Below are 21,525 nucleotides of genomic sequence, written 5' to 3'. Positions count from 1 at the left end.
GACTTGAAGTGTCCGGCGCCTTGTAGGAGAAGTCCACAAACGATTTTAGATATTTTTTTTTTAGTTTTTGGTTAGATTTTTGAAGTGAAAGAAATTCTAAGGTTTTAGATTTTTTGAATTATTTTGTGTGATTTTCGATTCTTTCATTAGGGATCATGGTTATTTTGTGTGAATTTCGATTTTCATATATCTTTTAGATGTTTTTATTGTAAGGTATAATATTGCTATTATTTTCCTGCTAAAACCCTTATTTTTTATTTACGCAATTCTGTGTCCGTGAGGCTTACGCCTCAGACCTCCTCGAGGCTTCCTCGCCTCACGGACAAAAACCGCCTCGAGGCTTATTTCGCAATTTTAAACCTTGGACACACCAAAAGTTTAAGCAATTTGAACAGTATAGAACCTAGGAAAATATTTAAAGAAAATGTTTAGAAAACTTAGAAAATTCCTAGGGCATTGTACACACACCCATAGAGGTGAAACTTGAACACAGTAAACCTAGTGACATTTTACACCTTAGGTTCAAATTTCATCCAATTTGGAGTTCATTAGGTCAGATAATTAAATAAGTCAATGTTAACCCTTTAATTAGGCTTTTAAAACTTCCAAAAATTACAATAAATCAATTTAAATCCAAAATACAAACAAGATCTCTAATTGACTAGAATCAATGTCCTTAATCAATTAAATATAAAACCTCTTGATCAGACATCAAATCAAACCTTAGTTTATTTTAATTGAAAACTAATATTTAATTAAATAAATAATTAATAATAATTAAAAAATTTCAAAAAATTTTCAAACACTTGAGAATCTATTGCTTAGGTTATCCTGACATTTGAGTTGATTTCAGAGTTTGGAATTTAAATTTGGAGCAAAAATCATAGAACCCTTCTAATTAAACAAATTTTAAAAAATTCAATAAATACATCAAACTTTGAAAAAATCATAACTAACTCTAGAAAACTCCAAATGTGACCAAACTCAATGGCATTCAACTCAAAACAAGTCTAAGTATTTATCAAAATTTTCAAACCTTTTAAAATCATCAAAGTCAAAAGTCAACAAACTGGTCAAACCTAGATTCAAAACTTTCAAACCTTCATAACTAATTAATAGAAAATCCATTTTAGCGTTACTGACAGTCTAACTGATCGTATTAAGGTCTAGTATTTTAATAAAATATTAATTTGTTTCAGAAAACATTCTTAATCAAAAGGTCAACTTTTGACCCTCTTAATTTAAATGATTAAAATAATCCAGAAAATTCCTAAAATTTGAATATATGTCTTAAAACTCCAAAAATCATTAAATCAACCTTAAAATCAATATCAAATCATTAATACTAAACTCAAATTTAGATCTTCCTTAAGCCTTTCAAACCAATTCAGGGAATGTCACATTTAAAATAATTAATTATTATTAAAAAAGAAATAATAAAATTAAAAATTATTAATTATTAATAAATTATAATAAAAAATTAAAAATTTTTACATTTTTAATAATTTTATAAAAATATAATTAAAAAAAAATTTAAAATAAAAATAAATATAAAAAAAAAAAAAAAAAAAAATAAAATAAATATTTATAAAAAAAATAAAAAATTATTAATAATTTATTAATTTATTTAAATAAATATATTAATATATTTTTAATTTTAAATTATAATATATAAAAAAAAATTAAATAAAAAAAAAAAAAAAAATAATAAAAATAATAAGTTAAATAAAAAAAAAATTAATGAATTAAAAAATAAATTTAATTATTATTAATATTTGATTATAAATTGATAAAATTTTAATAATAAATAATTAAATTAAAATAAATATATAATATACTGAAAAATATATAAAAAAATTCAATAAATAAAAATAAAAAAAAAAATAAAAAAAAATAAAAAAAAAAAAAAAAAAAAATATAAAAAAATAATAAAAAAAATAAAAAAAACAAAAAAAAAAAAAAAAATAAAATAAAAAATTCAATAAATAAAAAATTAAAAAAAAAAAAAAAAAAAAAATAATAAAAAAAAAAATTTATATTTTAAATTAATAAAAATAAATATAATAAAATAAAAATAATTAAAAAAATTATATATATATAAAATAAAAAAAAAATAATAAATTTTTAAATATATTTAAATTAATCTTATTTAAATAATTATATATATAAAAAATAATTAAATAAAAATTAATTTAATAAATATATAATAATAGACCCAAATACAAGATACAATGGCCATATAAATAGGCCCAACAGAAAATAATGCGCAAAGTCTAAAATGCCCCTTGGGGCTACACAAGCAACTATTACCCTCAGGGGTAAAATGGGAAACTACGAAAATACAATCATAAAATGAAAACTGAAAATACAAGTGAGATCAAAAATAAAGGCTAGCAATCTCGGCCGTCGATCTCCGTGGTCGTCTCTGATAAGCGCGCCGAAATCTCCTATCGATGACCTCATCACCTAAATTATATTTAATTTACTTAAGATTTCATGGGTAGAAGTTTTGCAAAATGATTTGCAAATAATAGATCTAATTGTAATGCAAAATGAGGATTCACAAAGTTGACTCTAAATAGCTAATGTTAGGCCTATGTTGCACTGATACACCTATTTATGAAGGCGTGCTGTATCCGATACACCGATACACGGATACGCCTCCGATACTCCACCGATACGTGTCGGATACGCCAAAGCCGTATCCAATTAAAATACTATTTAATTTCAAAAGGACATGTGTATCCGATACACGTGTCCGTTGAAAAACAAAAAGAAATCTGAAAAAAAAGATGTGTCGTATTTACTTCCACAGTTGCGAGCAAGATTCTCTCATTTTCGAGATGGATTTGAGTCTCTTGATGATATGAAAATATTAAAATTTACTAATCTTTCACTTGATCTGCCTGAATTAGAAGCTATGATATTTATTGAAGATGATATAGAAGTTCAAAGACAAACCAATGAAGAAGATAATTATATAATTCCCTCTATTGAATAGTTGAAACTTCAAGTGCTAGATAATTTATGTTTATGCTTTTGTTGTTGTACTAGGCATTTAATGCTTGCTTATATTTTGATATTATAAGCTACAAGGCTACAAATGATGTTGTTGTCATTTTTTTTTTTTGTAATTTCAAATATTATGCTTTGTTTGCTTTCTTAATTTTTATGTATGATTTATAAATTATAATGCCGTGTCCACGCCGTAACCGTATCCTGTATTTTTAAGAATTGACGTGTCCCGTATCCGTATCGTGTCGTATCCGTGTCGCCATATCCGTATCGGTGCAACATAGTGTTAGGCTAATGATGATGATGGTAATAGTGGAGTATGTGATGTCTAAGTAATTGACACTAATTTGGGATCATTTTGGACAATTCTTTTATTTAACAGTAGTTGATGAAAACAGGAGCATGTTCATATTTTTATTTATTTTTCTATCAAGGGGATCTTATAGGTTGATTGTTGGATAATGTGCTATGCTATACTGTATAGCACATGTGTGATGCACCTCCAATTTCAAAATTACAATGGTAAATAGAATCAATTATATCAACGTGCAATAATTATATTTTTTTATTCTGTTTTCTTCCCCATTTATTGATTGACAATCTTTCATTTCACACCTTCATAACTTCGGTAAAACATTCCAACAAGCAGTCCTTGAACTCCCTCCATTTCTGTATAGGCCACCTTATGTCTCTCCACTGGTACAAGGTCAATTCCTTCCCCTCCAAACACAGGCCAGTTGTCGTCAGTCTTTTTACTCCATCAACCCATTGACGTTGAAGTACCTCTCCACCTTGTAGATCCACCCGTGTGTATCCTCTCATTCAAAGATAGGTATCTTCAACTTCCTTACCCTCGGTCATCTCTGTTTCCCCTGATTCCTCCATAACCTCCTATTCCCCGAGGGGGTCATCCCCCCCAAGTGTCCCGATCCTCTCTTCTATACTCATTCCCAAACCCTTCAAAATTTCCCCTTCTTTCAAAATCAGTACCCCTTCGCTAAATTTCCCCTTCTTTCAAAATCAGTACCCCTTCGCTCAAAATCAGTCATTCTTCCTACAAAATCAACATCCCTCTACTCATACCCACTATTCATCTCCTCTGTAGAAATAGGTTCTAGGGGAGGCATCCAATCCTATCCCTCCAATATTTCTACCTCTTGATTTCTCCTCTCCTTATTTGATTCGGATTTCTACCACTTCCTTGGTCGTCGGTTGCTCTCCTCGCCTTCGATGACATCGTTTTGGGTTGGGCCTCAAGCAACTTAACATTTCTTCCTCAATGGCGAACTTACCATCCATTTTTTCATGGACAGATAAAAATTGATTTTCAAATTTTAAAATCTTCTCCACAAAATATGATTTTAATTGGCCTATCTCTCCTTCCAATTCTTCATTTTTTCTTCCGGCCATAGGGGCCTTGAGTCGAGGGCTATGATATCAATTTGATAGAAAATACTCTAATAGTAAGTGAACTCTTGGTTGAATTTGAATTTTAACAAACCCCAAACAGTAAAAAGAGAAAAGATTTAGGTAGAAACTCACAAAAGGATGTTTTAATTGGTGGTAGGAAGAAGAAAACAAATAAGATACAATGAATCATCAACTTGAGAGGAAAATTCAGCTCTCCCAAACCCTAGCTGCCCACTAGATCCCCTCTTTCTCCTTAGGAAAACAAAACTCAGCAAAATATTCGATAAAACAAATCCTATGAGACAAACCTAGTAAAAGATACAAAAATTCCCCCCAATTCCAAAATGGCCCCTCAATTTGAAATTTTCCCTTCTAAACTCTCTTTAATTTCTCATTAATGTGGATGCTGGACCCCATCCTCAAAGGGGACGACAATGGCTGGGGCATAACCTCTGTTCCGCCGTTGGTAAACCAAGGCCGATTCAGGATGGATCGGTTGGACCGGTCTAACATAATACTTAAAAAAATCTGATATTTTGAAAAAAATTTATCATTTTAAATAATATTAAAATTAAATCTTTGTAATAATTATTTTGGTATATTTTAATTAATTGTGTTCATTTCTCTTTGGCATGCTTTGTAAATATTATCTTAAATATCTTTACCTTGAAATGTAATTCTTAGACACTACATTTGGCACCTTTGATCTGTGCACTTTGTACTTGAATATTCATGATAATTTTTTTGTTATCTTTCTCCCAATAAACAAAGCTCAATTTGGTCCAGCTCTAAGTAATCAGAAGTCCAACTCGTTCGATCTCTAAGTGAATAAATCTCCAAGGTAATCTATCATATAATATCATCATCCCCATGGTTGAGATTTTAAAAGTAACTTGTAACCGGTAGAAATATTTAACAAAACTACATTAGATGACACATCATAATTTGTTTGTAATCATCAAATGAATAATGACTACACGAGTCACATGAACTCATGAGGTCAACATCATCTTTAATAATGTTTTTGTTCTGGTTATTTCTATAGTCGTCTCTGATTGTCTATCCTAAAGAAACTTTCCCACGGTTCATGTTACCTATGACTTATTCCCCACTTCCCCTTCTATATATATGTCACTAAATTGAGTTTTTATTTTTATATTTTTGGATTATAAATTTCTCTCTGGTCAAGGCTTTTTAGAAATGCATCTGTTCCATATTGATAATTAAACAATTGAAAAACTTTGGATGTGGATCATTCTGTTCTCTTTTTGTGGTAGAATGTGAGTGCTTTCTATTGGTCAGCATTATTTTTGGATTTTGTCATTAAAGTTGTTGAAGCTTGTATGAATAAATCTTCTAAATTGTGCTGATCACAAAAGGTTATAGTTGAAGCTAATTATAATCGATAAAAGTTAACTATGCTCTGATGTTTGGTTGAGTTGTATTTAAATATGTTTGATCAAGGGCCCGTCGCTTGTACTGCTGCAAGTTGTACTTAATTGGCTCCTTTGACAGGGTTCCGTTCAATTATATATATTTTTGTTTTTTATGCTTATATTCTATGTCCTTGGCAACTATTTATTGGTTTCTTTTTTAATTTCAGCTATTAAACTGTAATTCAAGTAGTTCAGGTGCAGTCGAAACAGTCCTTGTACGTTACAGTTATGATATCTTCAGGAAATTTACATCTTAATTCCACTTGTTCAAAATTACTTTGCATTGTTTGCAGGAGCCTGAATCGGCTGTAGCTGGAGATGCTACCACGTCAGGCAAAAGGAAATACAACTTAGTTCCATTACAAAAGAAGGACACTGGCCTTGCCAAATCATTTCAAAAGATCAAGGAAACTAGTGCGGTAAGTACAATATATAAAACATTTTTTTGAGCAACTTTTCCAATGACATATTCCGTTCATAACATAATTTTTCAGCGACTACACTGTTTTAATCAACTTATTGTGTAACAGTTAGCAATGCTTGTCTCTAGACATTGCTAGATGCCAGAAATATTTTAAGTAGTGTTTATTTTAACAGAATAGTTTGCAACCAAGAATATCAGCTTATAATTGATGAGTAGAAGCCAAAGTAAGAAAAGTAAGAGTACTTTATTCTAAGAAACTAAATACGTAAAACTATTCTATGTTGGTCCTTATATATTGAAATTAAATTTGTGTTAAAGTTGACTAATTTTGTTGAGGAAGTTAGGGTTTACATTCCAATAACACAAAATTGAGAAAATGTCCAGGAAGGTGAGGACTTGTGACGTAATTAAAAAGAGTATTAGCCTAAGACTATAGATCTTGGATGGAACCGCCGACATGTAGTAGCAAACCTAAATCTACCAAAATGAATGAAACTTACAAACATGAAATCTCATTTGAGATTATGTCAGCTCGACCTCTGGTCTTCCAATCATGGATGATAGCTAGTTAAATTCACTTTAGCACTTTTAAAATCATACAATCTTGATCTCAAAGCATATATAAAATTGGCAAGACTATTTTAATTTTTAGGAAAGAGAAGTTATGATTAAGCCATTTAAACTAAGATATGACTAATCATTAGGGTAATGTATAGGCTAACTCATAATACAATTTTTTTCTTAGTCCTTAATGGGAGGGCTTTTATTTTTATATATATGACTTATGAGGCTATGCATTCGTTGTTCATCAGTGAATACATGGGTTTGAAGTTGATTTTGAATTAACACACCATTGGATAAACAATTAGTCAAATATTGGATTGTCTACTAAAATTCATAAGAAGACTTCGTATTTTATTTTAGTTTTGAAAAAGTCATCTTATTTTTTGATATGCATGTTTATTACAAAATATTACTCAATGGTTGATTTTAATATTTTACTGTGTAGAAAATTTAATTCTCTAAAAGCATATCCAGGCTACCCCTAAGCAAAACATTATAATAAATCTAAGAAAAAACATATATTTTTAATGCGCACTTAAAAATAAATAAGTACTTGATCCTAGAAAATCAATCACAAAATAATATAGAAACATTTTATATGCAACCAAGAAAATATTAAGGGCAGCAGGGTTGCTGTCTTATACAATTCAGTTGAATTTACAGGCTCAGCTTATGAGTTTTCAAGTTTTGGTTCCAATACATCTAGGGATTTACTTTAGAGTTCATTCTTCTAGTTTATCACTTCGTTATTGTATCCCACAAACCTATATAACTTTCTAAAATTATAAATGAATTACATTTATAAAGTAAAAAATGAAACTCTTCTCTGCACAATGAGAATTAGGAAGCATGTAATGTCGTATACATCGCATCATGCACAAATTTGTCTGGCACTGATGGTGACAAATTGTTATTTTAATGTTTTTCATGCCTATTAGAGCTTTAGCATATAAGCAGCACCTGTAAGCCAATATTATTAAATGATAACTTATTAATTTGTTTATCTCTTTTGGGAAAACCCACGTAAATAAGTAGATTTTCCTTTCCTAACCCTTAAGGGAAGTGGCCCATGCTCTATAGAGCATAACATAGGAAATAATGAAAAATCATTTCATTTTTTTAGTTGGAACTTTATGTGGTTCTTGAAAAAAGATAGCGAAAAAAATTATCCCTAAAGTCATAATTAAGAGGAATTTATAAACCAGTGCTTCCATAGATTCGATCATGATTTATAATTATAGTTTCTACACAGAGGAGGTAGTCGATCCAACCTGACAGAAGGATCCTTGTCGGCAGCCATGGGTTGCTTCGTCCAAGGGGACCTTGTAGATCTGGGGGGAATGCTTGTCTAAAGGGACAAATTTGAATCCACCTTAGCTAACAAAGGGCTTTGTGCCCTATCGATCATATCTTATTGATTTATATCTCAAGAATTTGATGTCATTAAGAAACGCATTGGCTATAGCCATAACCGGTATTTCGTGGTGCCATTTGGCGGCAAAACCACTCGGTTCAGAGGGCCCAGTGTCATAACCGTTTATCCTGCGGTGCCATTTGGCGGCAAAACCATCGGTTAGAGGACACGTACCACGTTCTTACTAGCAGGAGATTATTTGAGAATGGATTCTAGTGATATTTTCAATCAGGCATTAACTCTTTGTGAGCTGAAGTAAATTTTAATTTGTCCACCTCGATAAACTGTTGCGGATGGTGGATGGATTTTGCTTTAAGTATTTGGATGATTTTATTTCAATTTTTAAATATTTTGGATTTTTTTGATAGCATTTTGGAATATTTAAAATGGACCCCTCAACCATTTATTTGTTTAATGGTTCGAACCTTGTCGACTCATATTGACCCGTATAGAAGGATCGGGTTCGAACTTGAATTCACTTATCGACCCGTGCAGCATCCCTGGACGTCACGTGTATACCAATAACACGCTCGTCGGGGCCCATGCGGGTGTTTGGTGGTATTTTTATTTTTAGACTGAACTTTGTCAACTCGACCAAGCTGTTGATCGAGGATCGGGTTTCTCGTAGGCTTTGTGCCTTTATTAGTGAATTTTTTTTATTATAGGCCTTGAAGGACTAATATGAATGTATTAAAACAAGTATATCAGTTGTCGTGATCGTATATTTGTTTGATGGTTCGCAACCTGTCAACTCCTATTGATTCATATAAAAGGATCGGATTCAAACTTGAATGCACTTATCGACCCGCGCAACATCCCTAGACGTCACGTGTGTACTAATAACACGCTCGCCGGGGCCTATGTGGGTTCTATGATTTCTTTTACCCCTTTTAGTGTACCTATGTGTATACAAACTATGGTGCACGTGCGGGGGTACTTTGAAAGTATTTGTATACACCTTTTGTCCGTTTGCATAGAAGTTGCGGATTCAGTGGCGTTTTGTAGCAGCTTCTGGATTGAGTTGTTTGCTACTTTGTACAGGTAGACTATCGTGCACTACTTGTATGATTTATGCAGGTAGATTGTAGTGCACTAACTAATCTCCTGTCTTACATTTGTAGATGCTTGTAGATATTATGTGGTATATAGTAGGTCTTATACGACATTTTGTAAATGCTCTTATCTGCTACAGTTCTCTTTTGTATTTACCCTGCAGGTAACATATCAGGTGTACGACAGCTCTTTTATAACGACTTGTAAATATTTTGCACTTGTCGTATCTCATTTGCTTCTGCTTGCAAATAGCATGTAGTATGTATAACGAGTACTCTACAACCCTTTGGATATTTATACTTCACTATATATCATCTATCCTTGCTTATAGAGGGTTGGTGCATTTGACTGATGTTGGACAATTATTGACCATGGAGATGTTATAGTGTCTTTATCACAACAATTGGTAGATAACTTGAATGTGCTACGGACATGATGTCTCTTGCACCATTCTTCATGTACTTGATTGTAAACATGTCTTCTATACTCATTCGTGGGCAAGTTGTATTGTCTTATACTATTTATATCTCTTCGTTAGTGTCCCTAGGTGGACGTAGAAAAGATTACTACAATCTTCTTACATGCTCTTATCAATTTCATTGTTTGCAAGCTTGGATACATTTGATTGCATGAGTCTTCATCATCATTTGTGAGTAAATGATGTTTGTAGATTCTATAGTCATTGCAAGTCTTCCTTTTCACCACAAATTTCATATGTATTCCTTTGTATTTAGTTTGGACATTTGTTGGTATGATAGCACCTTGATGTTGATTGAAGACTTTGCCATGTTGATTGTGAGCATGCCATATTGAAAATTCTTTGTCATTCAATACAAATTCTATGTTTATTTACTTGTACTCAATTATGAGCTCATCACTTGCATGCATATCTTCATAACTGTTGCAACTATCAAATCCTTTCCATTAGCATGAATATTGTGAGTGTTGCATACTAGTTACCACCATTTATGGATGACTTGCAATGTTCATTGAAGATTCTATGTATTTGCTTGCTTATAGTTGATCAACATTATCACTTTGATTTTAGTACTTTCATTTTTGATCTTATATTTGTTGATTCTAAATTTTAATTCCATGGGGTCCTGAAAGTTCAATTCTTGTTGTCTAAATCAAGTTCTTGCTTGAGTTCAAGTAGCAAGCTTAAGTTCTACGTCCCCTGCTTTCCAAATGTTATTCGAATTTTGTTCAAATCTGAGTCCGAGTTCAAATTCAAGTTCTCCATCATTTGAGTTCAAGTCCAAGTGTTGTCAACTTGATTCAAGTTCTGAGTATAGTTCCAAATGGTCAACTTGTATGTTAAGTTCAATTTTAACTTCAAGTTTGAGTCTTTATTTAAGCTTGAATCCAAGTTTTCATTCAAGTCCTTGTGATTTATTTAAGCTTGGATTTGTTTTAGATTTGAGTTTATTGCATTAAAGTTCACAAGTCCGAGTTCATCATTGTTCTTTTGAGTTCAAATGAGTCCAGGTACAGTCTCGCGTTCACCCAAGATTTCGGCAGCCTCCTAACGTCTCTCCCGTTTAGGGGAAAACTACGAGAAAACTAGACCTTTCCCACCACGCGCAATAAAGGCGTGTATGGTAGGTGTCCTCGGACGAGGACACTACGGCCGTGATCTTTCTTCCCACCATGCGCAATAAAGGCGCGTATGGGGTCTTTGACGATACATGTTTAAAAGACACAATTTGCTTTCCCCCCGCTCGGGGGTACTTATAAGTGAATCCGCCTCGCCGTATGTGCCGCACCGGGGATAAATAATTATAATTAATCATAAATACTAATAATTATAATTAATTAATAATTAATTATAAATATTAATAATTATAATTAATTATAATATTATTTAAAAAAATCCTTCTCTCCCCCCTTTGGCATTTTCAGGGGATTTGACCAAAAGCGAACGAAAGGGAGAGAGTTACCTTCACAACCCGTGAGCTCCTATTGTTATTTCTGATTCAACAGAGAAGGGAACGTCGGAGATGGAGCGTAGCCAAGCGGCAACGAGGGAGGTAGGGGAATCTCTCTCTCTCTCTCTCTCTCTCTCTCTCTGTTGGACTGAAGGAACCGAGAGGATCGGGATGGAGGGAGCTCGACGAAGTTCGGTTGCAAGAGGGGAGATCGGGATCAGGGAAGTAGTGACGGGAGTGGGAGTTCGGCCGTGGCTTTGGGTTTGCGGTCGGCTTGTGTAGATTTGCGGGAGAGGAGTGATAGAGCAGCGAATGGGGAGCTCGATCGCGGGAGGAGTTCGGTTGGAGTCCGGCTGGAGTCGAGTGGGAAGAACAGAGGTATCGGGAGAGAGATGCTCGTATCGGTGGAATAGAATGGGAGAGCCGAATGCTTCATTTGAGTCGATATTTAACGACTCTAAGGGAGGTGCGATCTAGGCTGGATTCGTGAGATTCACGGGAGGCGACGTAAGCGGCGCCGAAGGAACAGTGCCTCGGCGGGATTCCTTGCGGGATTTGCGGGATCGTATACGAGATGAGCTGCTTTTTTTTGTTCTGTTGGTTAATACTTAGAGGTCAACAGGTTCCAATACATCTATGTTGCACCGACACAGATACGACGACACGGATACGATACGATATGGATAAGAGACACGTCAATTCTTAAAAATACAGGATACGGGTACGGCGCGGACACGGCATTATAATTTATAAATCATACATAAAAATTAAGAAAGCAATCAAAACATAATATTTGAAATTACAAAAAAAATGGCAACAACATCATTTGTAGCATTGTAGCTTATAATATCAAAATATAAGTAAGTATTAAATGTCTAGTACAACAACAAAAGCATAAACATAAATTATCTAGCACATGAAGTTTCAACTATTCAATAGAAGGAATGATATAATTATCTTCTTCATTGGTTTGTCTTTGAACTTCCATATCATCTTCAATAAATATCATAGCTTCTAATTCAGGCTCATCAAGTGAAAGATTAATAATTTTTAATATTTTCATATCATCAAGAGACTCAAATCCATCTCGGAAATGAGAGAATCTTGCTCGCAACCGCGGAAGTAAATACGACACGTCTTATTTTCAGATTTCTTTTTGTTTTTCAATGGACACGCATATCGGATACGCGTGTCCTTTTGAAATTAAATAGTATTTTAATTGGATATGGCTTTGGCGTATCCGACACGTATCGATGGAGTATCAGAGGCGTATCTGTGTATCGGATACAGCACGCCTTCATAAATAGGTGTATCGGTGCAACATAGCAATACATCTAGGGATTTACTTTAGAGTTTATTCTTCTAGTTTATCTCATCGTTATTGTATCCCACAAACCTATATAACTTTCTAAAATTATAAATGAATTACATTTATAAAGTAAAAAATGAAACTCTTCTCTGCACAATGAGAATTAGGAAGCATGTAATGTCGTATACATCGCATCATGCACAAATTTGTCTGGCACTCATGGTGACAAATTGTTATTTTTAAGTTGTTCATGCCTACTTAGAGCTTTAGCATATAAGCAGCACCTGTAAGCCAATATTATTAAATGATAACTTATTAATTTGTTTATCTCTTTGGGAAAACCCACGTAAATAAGTAGATTTTCCTTTCCTAACCCTTAAGGAAAGTGGCCCATGCTCTATATAGCATAACATAGGAAATAATGAAAAATCATTTCATTTTTTTAGTTGGAACTTTATGTGGTTCTTGAAAAAAGATAGCGAAAAAAATTATCCCTAAAGTCATAATTAAGAGGAATTTATAAACCTGTGCTTCCATAGATTCGATCATGATTTATAATTATAGTTTCTACACCTATTCGTTTTGGATCTTTTACTAAAGAAATACTAAATTGAGATTTATAATTTACTATTACTAACTATTACTATCTATATAATTTGTATATAGAATAGAATATATAGTCATATCATAATTATTTATTTATTTAACGAAATATCACAATTACATACATAGAAAAGGAAAATATTGCTCTTAAGATGTCTAAGGAATCAACACACTCCTCCATTCATCTGGTGTATATAATTTTTTTTGCTTTCTTTTGATTATAATGTTAAAAAAATTCTTGCTTTTACCATGAATTTTGTATTTTATGCAGTCTGCACTTCCAGTTTTTTTAGTTATTTTTTATATGCACATATCGGGAAATGTAAGGTCATTTATTATGGATTTTGGAATATTTATTAGAAGTGAATAATTTGGATTTCTTGTATTCAGGATGTGTGGCAGGGAACTCAGTTGTTAGCCATTGATGTAGTAGCTGCCTTGGTTTTATTGAAAAGAACAATAACAGGAGATGAACTCACAGAGAAGGAAAAGAAGGCTCTCCGAAGGACTTTGACTGACTTGGCATCTGTTGTCCCTATCGGTTTTCTCATGCTTCTACCTGTGAGTTTTTCAAAACTTCATCCTGTGAGTTTTTTCCTGGATAATTTGAAGGCTTAAGTTTTGCTGTGATTTCCAATGCTTGAACTTTTTTTCTTTTGCTTAGAATTTTGGAATTACACTGATGCAGGATGATTGAGGATTAGATTTGATAACGCAACTAAGAAGCATGGTGGGCCTTTTTGTGAGGAAATTAAGGCAATCACAAATCACCAGTAATCAGTTAATTTGAGAAAGCAATTTTACAATAATCAATTAAAGAAAAAAGTTATACTAATGTTTAAATGGAAAGAGAGTAGAATCCATTGAATAAATTGTTTGCTTATAAAATCAGGTTAAATAAGACATTGAAATTTCAGTTTGTAGATATTAGAGCAAGTGCGATGCATAATTTTAAATACTTAAACTTTTTTACAATCAAAGATTATAGATGAAATTGTTTCTGAGCTTAAATGTATCATCATTTTATCACTTGGCTTAAATTCTGCATCTCTCCTATTCACATCGATAAAATCTTGTTAGTCATAATTAGTAGATAGTTCTCTACGAATATCCTTATATATATATATATATATATATATAGTGCAAATATGCTCAGCCTAGGTTCTACAGGAATTTCAATAAGTTCTATAAGTTCTCTAGGCTGATACTCTATGATAGTTTCAATTGGACTTAATGGCCCTATGACAAATTAGTTGCTTGCAAACTTAGTTGTCGTGAGCAATATCAAACCCCACAAAAGGCATTGTCTTTTATTAAACAATGTCATAGACCTATCAAGCATATGATTACCAATTGAGTTCCAAATAATTTTGAAAATGATAAGCAATTTAAAATTTAAATTGCGTTTCTTCTTTTTTTTCATAGAATTTTTTAGAAATAACATGAATCTCACATCTAGATAAGATTGATAAACCATGTAATTTAACTACGTCATTAAAACATAATTTAACAACGTGGCATGTATAAGCAATTTATGACATGAAATCATTTTATTGGTGGATGCATTTGGATAACTCTATTTTGATTCTAAAATTGTCATCACTCGACTCTGAGTGCTTCGAATGCTAAGTCGGGAACAACAATCAGACTAATTCTTTCAACATTAACTAAAACAATCAAATAAAATGCCATCCAAAATCTTAGAAAAAGTCACTAATCATCAATTTCTAGTTGAACATGTGTAATGCAAGTCTTATCTATTTTCGTTTGAACCTCTTCTTTTGTACACAAATTCTTTTCAATTAGTCATTTACTTAATTGATGATTTACCTGAAATATTTAATTTAGTCAGTTGAGTTTCCATCATCAAATTCAGTGGTTGCTTATAGTAAAATGTATTTTGTAGTTATGATTTATTGTTTATGATGCGGAGCATTACAGCCAGCACCACGGGTGCTCACACTCCTTTTTACCTTACCGTTATTTTTGCAGCTTTCTGTTAGTAGTACTGTTGCTCCACTCACTAGTTTTCCACTCATTAGTTTTCCCTTATTTAGCTATATGTGCAGGCAGCTCCTTTTATCTAGTATCTAATTTTAGTAATAGCTTTGTATATCATCTCCGGTAGAAGATGATACCAGCAGTTGATGAAATATACTCTTTGGCCTTAGCCATTACTGTTCCATTGCCTTCATTACTGTTTATCCCTTGTGAACCTGCTTCTTCCTCAGTATACCTCTTCAATTTACTTTTCATATTAAAAATAAACATGAACATTTGCACTTGTAATCTTTATTTTACATAAATACTCTTTAATTTTAAAATTTTCAACTTTAAATTTTTAATAAGTCATCTATTCAAGAGCAGCATCTAAAATTTTGTATCAATAAGGTTCATTTTCATTTTTCTTTACAACATTTTTTAGTTTTCGTGCACAAGTACATTACTTTCCCATCTAATTCCGTACATGTTTAATTTCTCTATTTGTTTCATTACATTATTTTAATATCATGATTTATTCTTTCCAATAAAATTTATACATACATTTGAATATCAATATATTTTCATCACATTTTATGTGCATTGTATTCAAACACCTTTTTTCATCATTTTAATGTAATACAATATTACTAAATTTAGCAACTATACATATCAGATATTGCATCACGAAATGCATTGAATTAATAATTTAAATGCAATTGTTATAAAATAAAAATGTAATCACCCACCTGACTTTGTTTTTGACATTGAGCTTTCCACTTTTATGTTTTCTTAAGTTCTTAATTGTTCTTCCGAAATGCACAACCTAATTATTAGGTACATGGTTAAGCCAGCTAAGTTAGAAATATATCTAGATGAAAATTTTCAATTAATTGTCAATAACATTTTCAACCCTTAAATTTTTCTAGAACTCGCTTGATTTCAATGCTTTTCCTTGACTGTTCTGCTCAGTTTGTAACTGCCTAAAACAGTATTAGCAGTCTTAACCATCATAAAAAATAATGCCAGAGGTGTTGAACGTTGCTAAGGGCAACATGGAACGCAGTGAACATTATCAATGACAACATCAAACATTGCCAAACACAACGTTGAATGTATCCAATTATTGAGTCATACTCCTAATTGCATTGTATATTATATTATATAAAAGAAAATTGAAATGATTAATTGAATTGCATTTCTCCAATTATTTCCTCTTCTCTTCGAGTCAAGATCGCACATATCAATACATATTCAGATATTATTCTTCTTTGCTGTTGAATAAAATTTTATAAATTAAATTAACAAATTTGAATTATAATTTCCTTCTCAAATAAGGAATTTAAATATCCTAGATCTCTTTCTCACTGCCTCCTACTCCATTCGAATCAGATTGCATGGCACTTCTTTTTCTTTTTTATTTCAATTTCATCCAAACAGTCAAACCGACTCCTATTTATTTTTCTCTATCGATCGAAGTTTCAACGGACTGCAGACCCTCCATCTTTTTCGAATAGTAATAAAACGATTGCAAGTTCTTGCACCTCCTTCGCCTCCGACTTCACCAAATCACTTTAAGCTAAAGTCAGACTAACGAAAATAATAATAATAAAATAAACTAAACAATTCCTTCCTGTCGAGATGCACAAAGTCATTTTCTCTTTTTCAACAATAGTCTTGGATCGCACGGTGCGTCTCTGTCTTTGTAGCTGGAACCCACAAACAACACACAAGTTGGCACGAAAACTTCTCCTTCCTCTCCTGTACCTTGAACTCTTCCTAATTGAGCGAACCGGACTTTCCTCACGTGAGGAGTCGCATTCGATTCTGCCCCAAATGACGTTCTCGGCGTTCGCTGCGATTTGCTCCCCCACGCGCATGCTTCATTGTGGTTCAACTGAACTGATTCGACTGAAATGTTCCAGCCGACTACTACAGAAATTGCCATGCAATGGATGTAGATTATCATCTTGAATTCTTTTTATTTTTTTTTTGTAAACAAGCTTTCTGATGTATTTTTTTCTCATTTAATTGTAGGTCACAGCAGTGGGCCATGCAGCCATGCTTGCTGCAATTCAGAGATACGTGCCTTCTCTGGTATGGAGTGAAAAATGTGAACTCCATCGTCTTTTATCCCAAATGCTTCCTAACTCTCTGTTCTGCAAACCATGTGGTTGATTCTTGGTAGATTCCATCCACCTACGCCCGAGATAGGCTAGATCTCTTGAGACAACTTGAGAAAGTGAAGGAGTTGGAGGCTGGCGAGGAGGGGGACTCCGAGGAAGGCATGCATGCGGTTAGTTCCACCAGCAGCAGCAGGGGCAATCCTGAATAGCGTGCTGTAAGTTTCGGGTAATTATTGATTCCAAATGGAAAATATGATATTAATTTACTCTATACGGTGTTTATGCATTTTCTTACTTTTTATAAATTGCATTTATTTACCCCTCATTTTAAAGTCCTGTTTATACTATGCATCTGCTATGAGTGTTTGAATGACAAATTGTAATAATATATAAGAACATTGATCTTGATCATATATATATGCTTTTGATTTCATAGTTTTATTTTGAGCTCTCACTTTGTTTAGGTTATTGTAGCGGTGCCGTAGATGGTGATTTGACTGCTGCACTGCTGCTGCCGCTTGGAAAGTGAAAATTGGTAAATTTATCAATCACTTAACAAAACTATTGTAAACATAGATATTGTGAAATTTATATATAATTTTTCTTGGTCTCATTATAGTTATTTCTAGCGCATTGTTTATTGCTGTATATTAAACTTAAATTCTGAATACTTAGTCATTAAGGACATATATGCAGGAGCTGTTATTTGTGCTCAAACACAAGATGATTTGACCAAGTTTTTTCCTATTTAAATTGGATTACATCAGGGATTAACCTTAAGCCCATATCTTTTTGCTTTAGTCATGGATGTTCTCACTAAACATTTGCAAGAGGTTATACCTTGGTGTATGCTTTTTGCTGATGATATTCTTCTTGTTGATAAGAATAGACAGCGAGTTGAAGGTAAACTTGAATTATGGGGGTCAACCTTAGAGTCTAAAGGCTTTCGTTTGACTAGGTCTAAAAATGAATATATGGAGTGTAATTTTAGTAATAATGGATCTAGTGGGGGGATTGTGACTTTGGCGATCAAGTCATTAATAAGAGTACACGTTTTAGATATCTTGGATCTATTGTTCAGAGTGATGGTGAAATAGATGGGGATATTATTAGTAGAATTCAAGTTAGATAGTTGAAGTGGAGGAATGCATCAGGCTTGTTACTTGATAGAAAAGTTTCTCTCAAACTTAATTCTATAAGATGGTATATAATGAGACCTGCAATGCTTTATGGTTTAGAATGTTGGCCATTAAAAGAGAAGCATAATATTAATTTAAGTTTTGCACAATTGCAGAGATGAGGATGCTTAGGTGGATGAGTGGCTTTACTCTTAAAGACAACATATGAAATGAGCATATACGTGAAAAGTTTGGAGTAGCTCCAGTGGAAGATAAGATTAGAGAGGTCTCCTTAGATGGTTTGGTCACATAAAATGGCAGCCTTCCGATGACCCGGTTAGGAAATTAGATGTATTAGATTTGACTCATATTAAGAAATGTAGAGGTAGACTTAAAAAGACATGGTTAGAAAATATTAGAAATGACATTTATTTGATTTAGATGAGAATTTGACCCTTGAGAGGACACAATTAAAAGATTCATGTAGTTGACTCCTCATAGTGGGATAAAGGTTTGTTGTTGTATTAAACTTAAAATTCTCATCTACTGTTTTTCTCATTAAGGCTTCATTTGTAACAGCTTTCTTATTATTTTTTAAAGTAGTCTTTTAATTTAAAAAAATTTGTTCTAAAAAATTGTTTAAAGAAATAATAAGTCATCCTAAAGTTCTCTGAATTATTGTTTTGACTAGGAAGCATCGTCAGCTAACTTATTCTGGTAATTTTCGTCAGCTAACTTATTCTGGTAATTTGATCTGATCTGACAGTCGTTTTTGGATTTTTTTTTTATCTGATTAAAAAAAAACGTAAGAATGGTGTATAGGTTCATTTTATGGATGAGAAGTTGATGCAAAGGATAATAATTGCAGATTAAGTATTTTTGTAGTATTAATGAGATGGCTTTATTTATTCGATGTAGTGGTGTCCTTCAGCTTATTTTTTGGGCAGAAATCTTAGGTTTAAAACCTAGTGGTTGTTATATGGAGGATTATTTTAACCCTGCGTGGATTTACTATTGGATTATGTTAAAAAAAAAAATTTAGTCGTGTTATCATTATTAAATGTCTGCGATAAATTTCTATATTAAAATAACTCTTAGGCTTATGAACAAGTGAAAAGCTTAGGATAACTTATAAAAAAATTATGAAATAATTCTCATAAAAGTGATGTGAACATTTTTAATCTCAAAAATTTTAAATGTTGCACGGTAAGTATCTACTACATATAAAAATTTACATGACAAAATTATACAACTTCTATTAACTCTTAAATTTGATTAATTAATATAACATTGTGTTAGCGTAGGAAATGAAGGTAATGAAATCTTCTCGATGAAGATGAGATTGTGATGGATCTTGTCAAATATGAGAAAGCCATAGTAGGGTCTTGTTGGGAAGAAGCATCAACCGTCATCCTCTTCTTTTTCCATTCTTTTTCCATTGGGAAAAGTTTTCATTGATGAAGAAAGTTGCAATGGAATGTCATCATAAAAAGTTTTGAGTCTTAATAGATATTGATATTTAAATATTAAATATATAAATTATATAATTCTCTGTGATGTGTATAATTTCCGTCAAAATTTATCATCATGGAAAAAAATGAAATGTAATCAAATCTCCAAATTTGTTTGATGCTCGCTATTGAAAATACATTGTTATATTAAATAGTTCTCAGCTGTACGAAAGCAAAAAATAATTAATATTTTTGCTCCTGTTTTGCAGTGTTTTTTTTTTTTTTTAATTAATGAACAAGGATAATTATTTTGTCTAGAGAGAGCCTGATTTTGCAGTGTTTTTTTTTATATAAAAATAATGAACAATGATATGTATTTTGTCTAGAGAGAACCTGAAGTAGTGTTAAATTTCTCTAGCATATATTTAATTTGAGTTATTATAATATTTTCTCCACAATGGAAGAGTACAATCAGATTTTGCAATCCTTTCTGTAAATGTAGCTTTTAGGGAAAAAAACAGTGGAGCATCAAAATATTTTACTTGAAAAGAAGCATCCACCTTTTTTGTGACGAGGAAGCACTGTTCTTAGGCCAGTGAAAATCCTGATCGACCTAGCATGCAACCCACACCAATTTACACAGGCCAACACTTAAGGCTTTCACTGCTTGCTAAGGGATTCGAACTAGGAACCTAGGCTTTGCCCAACCGGCTCTTCACCACCCGAACAAACAGCGGTGGGTGAAACATCCACCTTAGTTAAGCATCCTTGTTTTCTGACGACGCCACTGCATGCCCGGAGAATTTGTTGACTTCGCCACTCAACTACTTATTTTTTGTGAGTATTTGCTGGAGGCCACGACAGGATATAAAGACGGTGCATAACACGCTTAAATACCTATCATTGCCTGTGAGTTCCCATAGAAAGCTGTTAGAAATTACGTTTGAGACTAGGACTGCAAATGAACCGAGCCGAGCCGAGTATGTGAGTGTTCATGTTTGTGTTCATTTAATATCAGCTTGTTCAAGTTTGGTTCATGTTTGTTCGAGCTTTATTGTTTGTGTTCATGTTTGGTTCATTTAAATTAATGAGTGTTCATGTTCGGTTCATGTTCGTTCGTTTAGTGCTTATCGAGCTTGTTCACGAACATATTTAACGAATTTTTTTTAACTATCAAACAAACACGTTCATGAACATATCTATGAACAAACACATTTATAATAAAAGCAATTGTCTATGTAACAAAGGCGATGATTATTTATATTTATTAATTCTATAGTCAAATATTAATTATTTTTATCGAGCTTATTCAAGAGTTCAAAATCAAACACGAATCGAGCTTTTATCGAGCTTAATGTCGAGCTTGTTCACGAACTTCAAATGATGTTGTTCACGAACATTAATGAGCTGAACGCATTAGTGTTCAAGTTTGTTTATTTAAGAATCAAGCATTTAAAATATTGTTCAAGTTTGTTTGTTTAGTTAATTAAACGATCACAAACGAGCTTTAATTGAACCGAACAACGAGTAGCTCGTCGAACGTTTGGTTCGCTTGTAGCCCTATTTGAGACACTTAAAAAGGAAATGAAATTACGTGAGATTATTTTTATGTGATTTCTATTTTACAATTGAATTAGTTTTAGAATTTTTAGAATTATAATTGAGATTAGTTTTATGATATGTGAAGATTATAT

General features: G+C 32.5%; 1 protein-coding gene across 7 annotated transcripts in view; it reads left to right on the top strand.

Moving 5' to 3' along the window:
• LOC110115753 overlaps positions 1–18,042 on the top strand; it is a 62,353-nt gene extending 44,311 nt beyond the window's left edge. For 3 of the 7 annotated variants that reach the window (XM_028693327.1, XM_020849104.2, XM_028693326.1), the window contains exons 15-20: positions 6,029–6,076; positions 6,155–6,280; positions 13,547–13,717; positions 17,174–17,233; positions 17,325–17,488; positions 17,727–18,042. In XM_028693327.1, the coding sequence (XP_028549160.1) occupies positions 6,029–6,076; positions 6,155–6,280; positions 13,547–13,717; positions 17,174–17,233; positions 17,325–17,471 (552 nt within the window). In that variant the 3' untranslated portion in view covers positions 17,472–17,488; positions 17,727–18,042. The remainder of the gene's footprint in view (positions 1–6,028; positions 6,077–6,154; positions 6,281–13,546; positions 13,718–17,173; positions 17,234–17,324; positions 17,489–17,726) is intronic. The other 4 variants (XM_020849105.2, XM_020849106.2, XM_020849102.2 and 1 more) reach the window with 4 other exon arrangements.
• Positions 18,043–21,525: the final 3,483 nt, after the last annotated feature.

Source organism: Dendrobium catenatum, unplaced genomic scaffold (genome assembly GCF_001605985.2).
Source record: "Dendrobium catenatum unplaced genomic scaffold, ASM160598v2 fragScaff_scaffold_262, whole genome shotgun sequence".
NCBI lineage: Eukaryota > Viridiplantae > Streptophyta > Magnoliopsida > Asparagales > Orchidaceae > Dendrobium > Dendrobium catenatum.
This window is presented reverse-complemented; position numbering and strand designations above follow the sequence as displayed.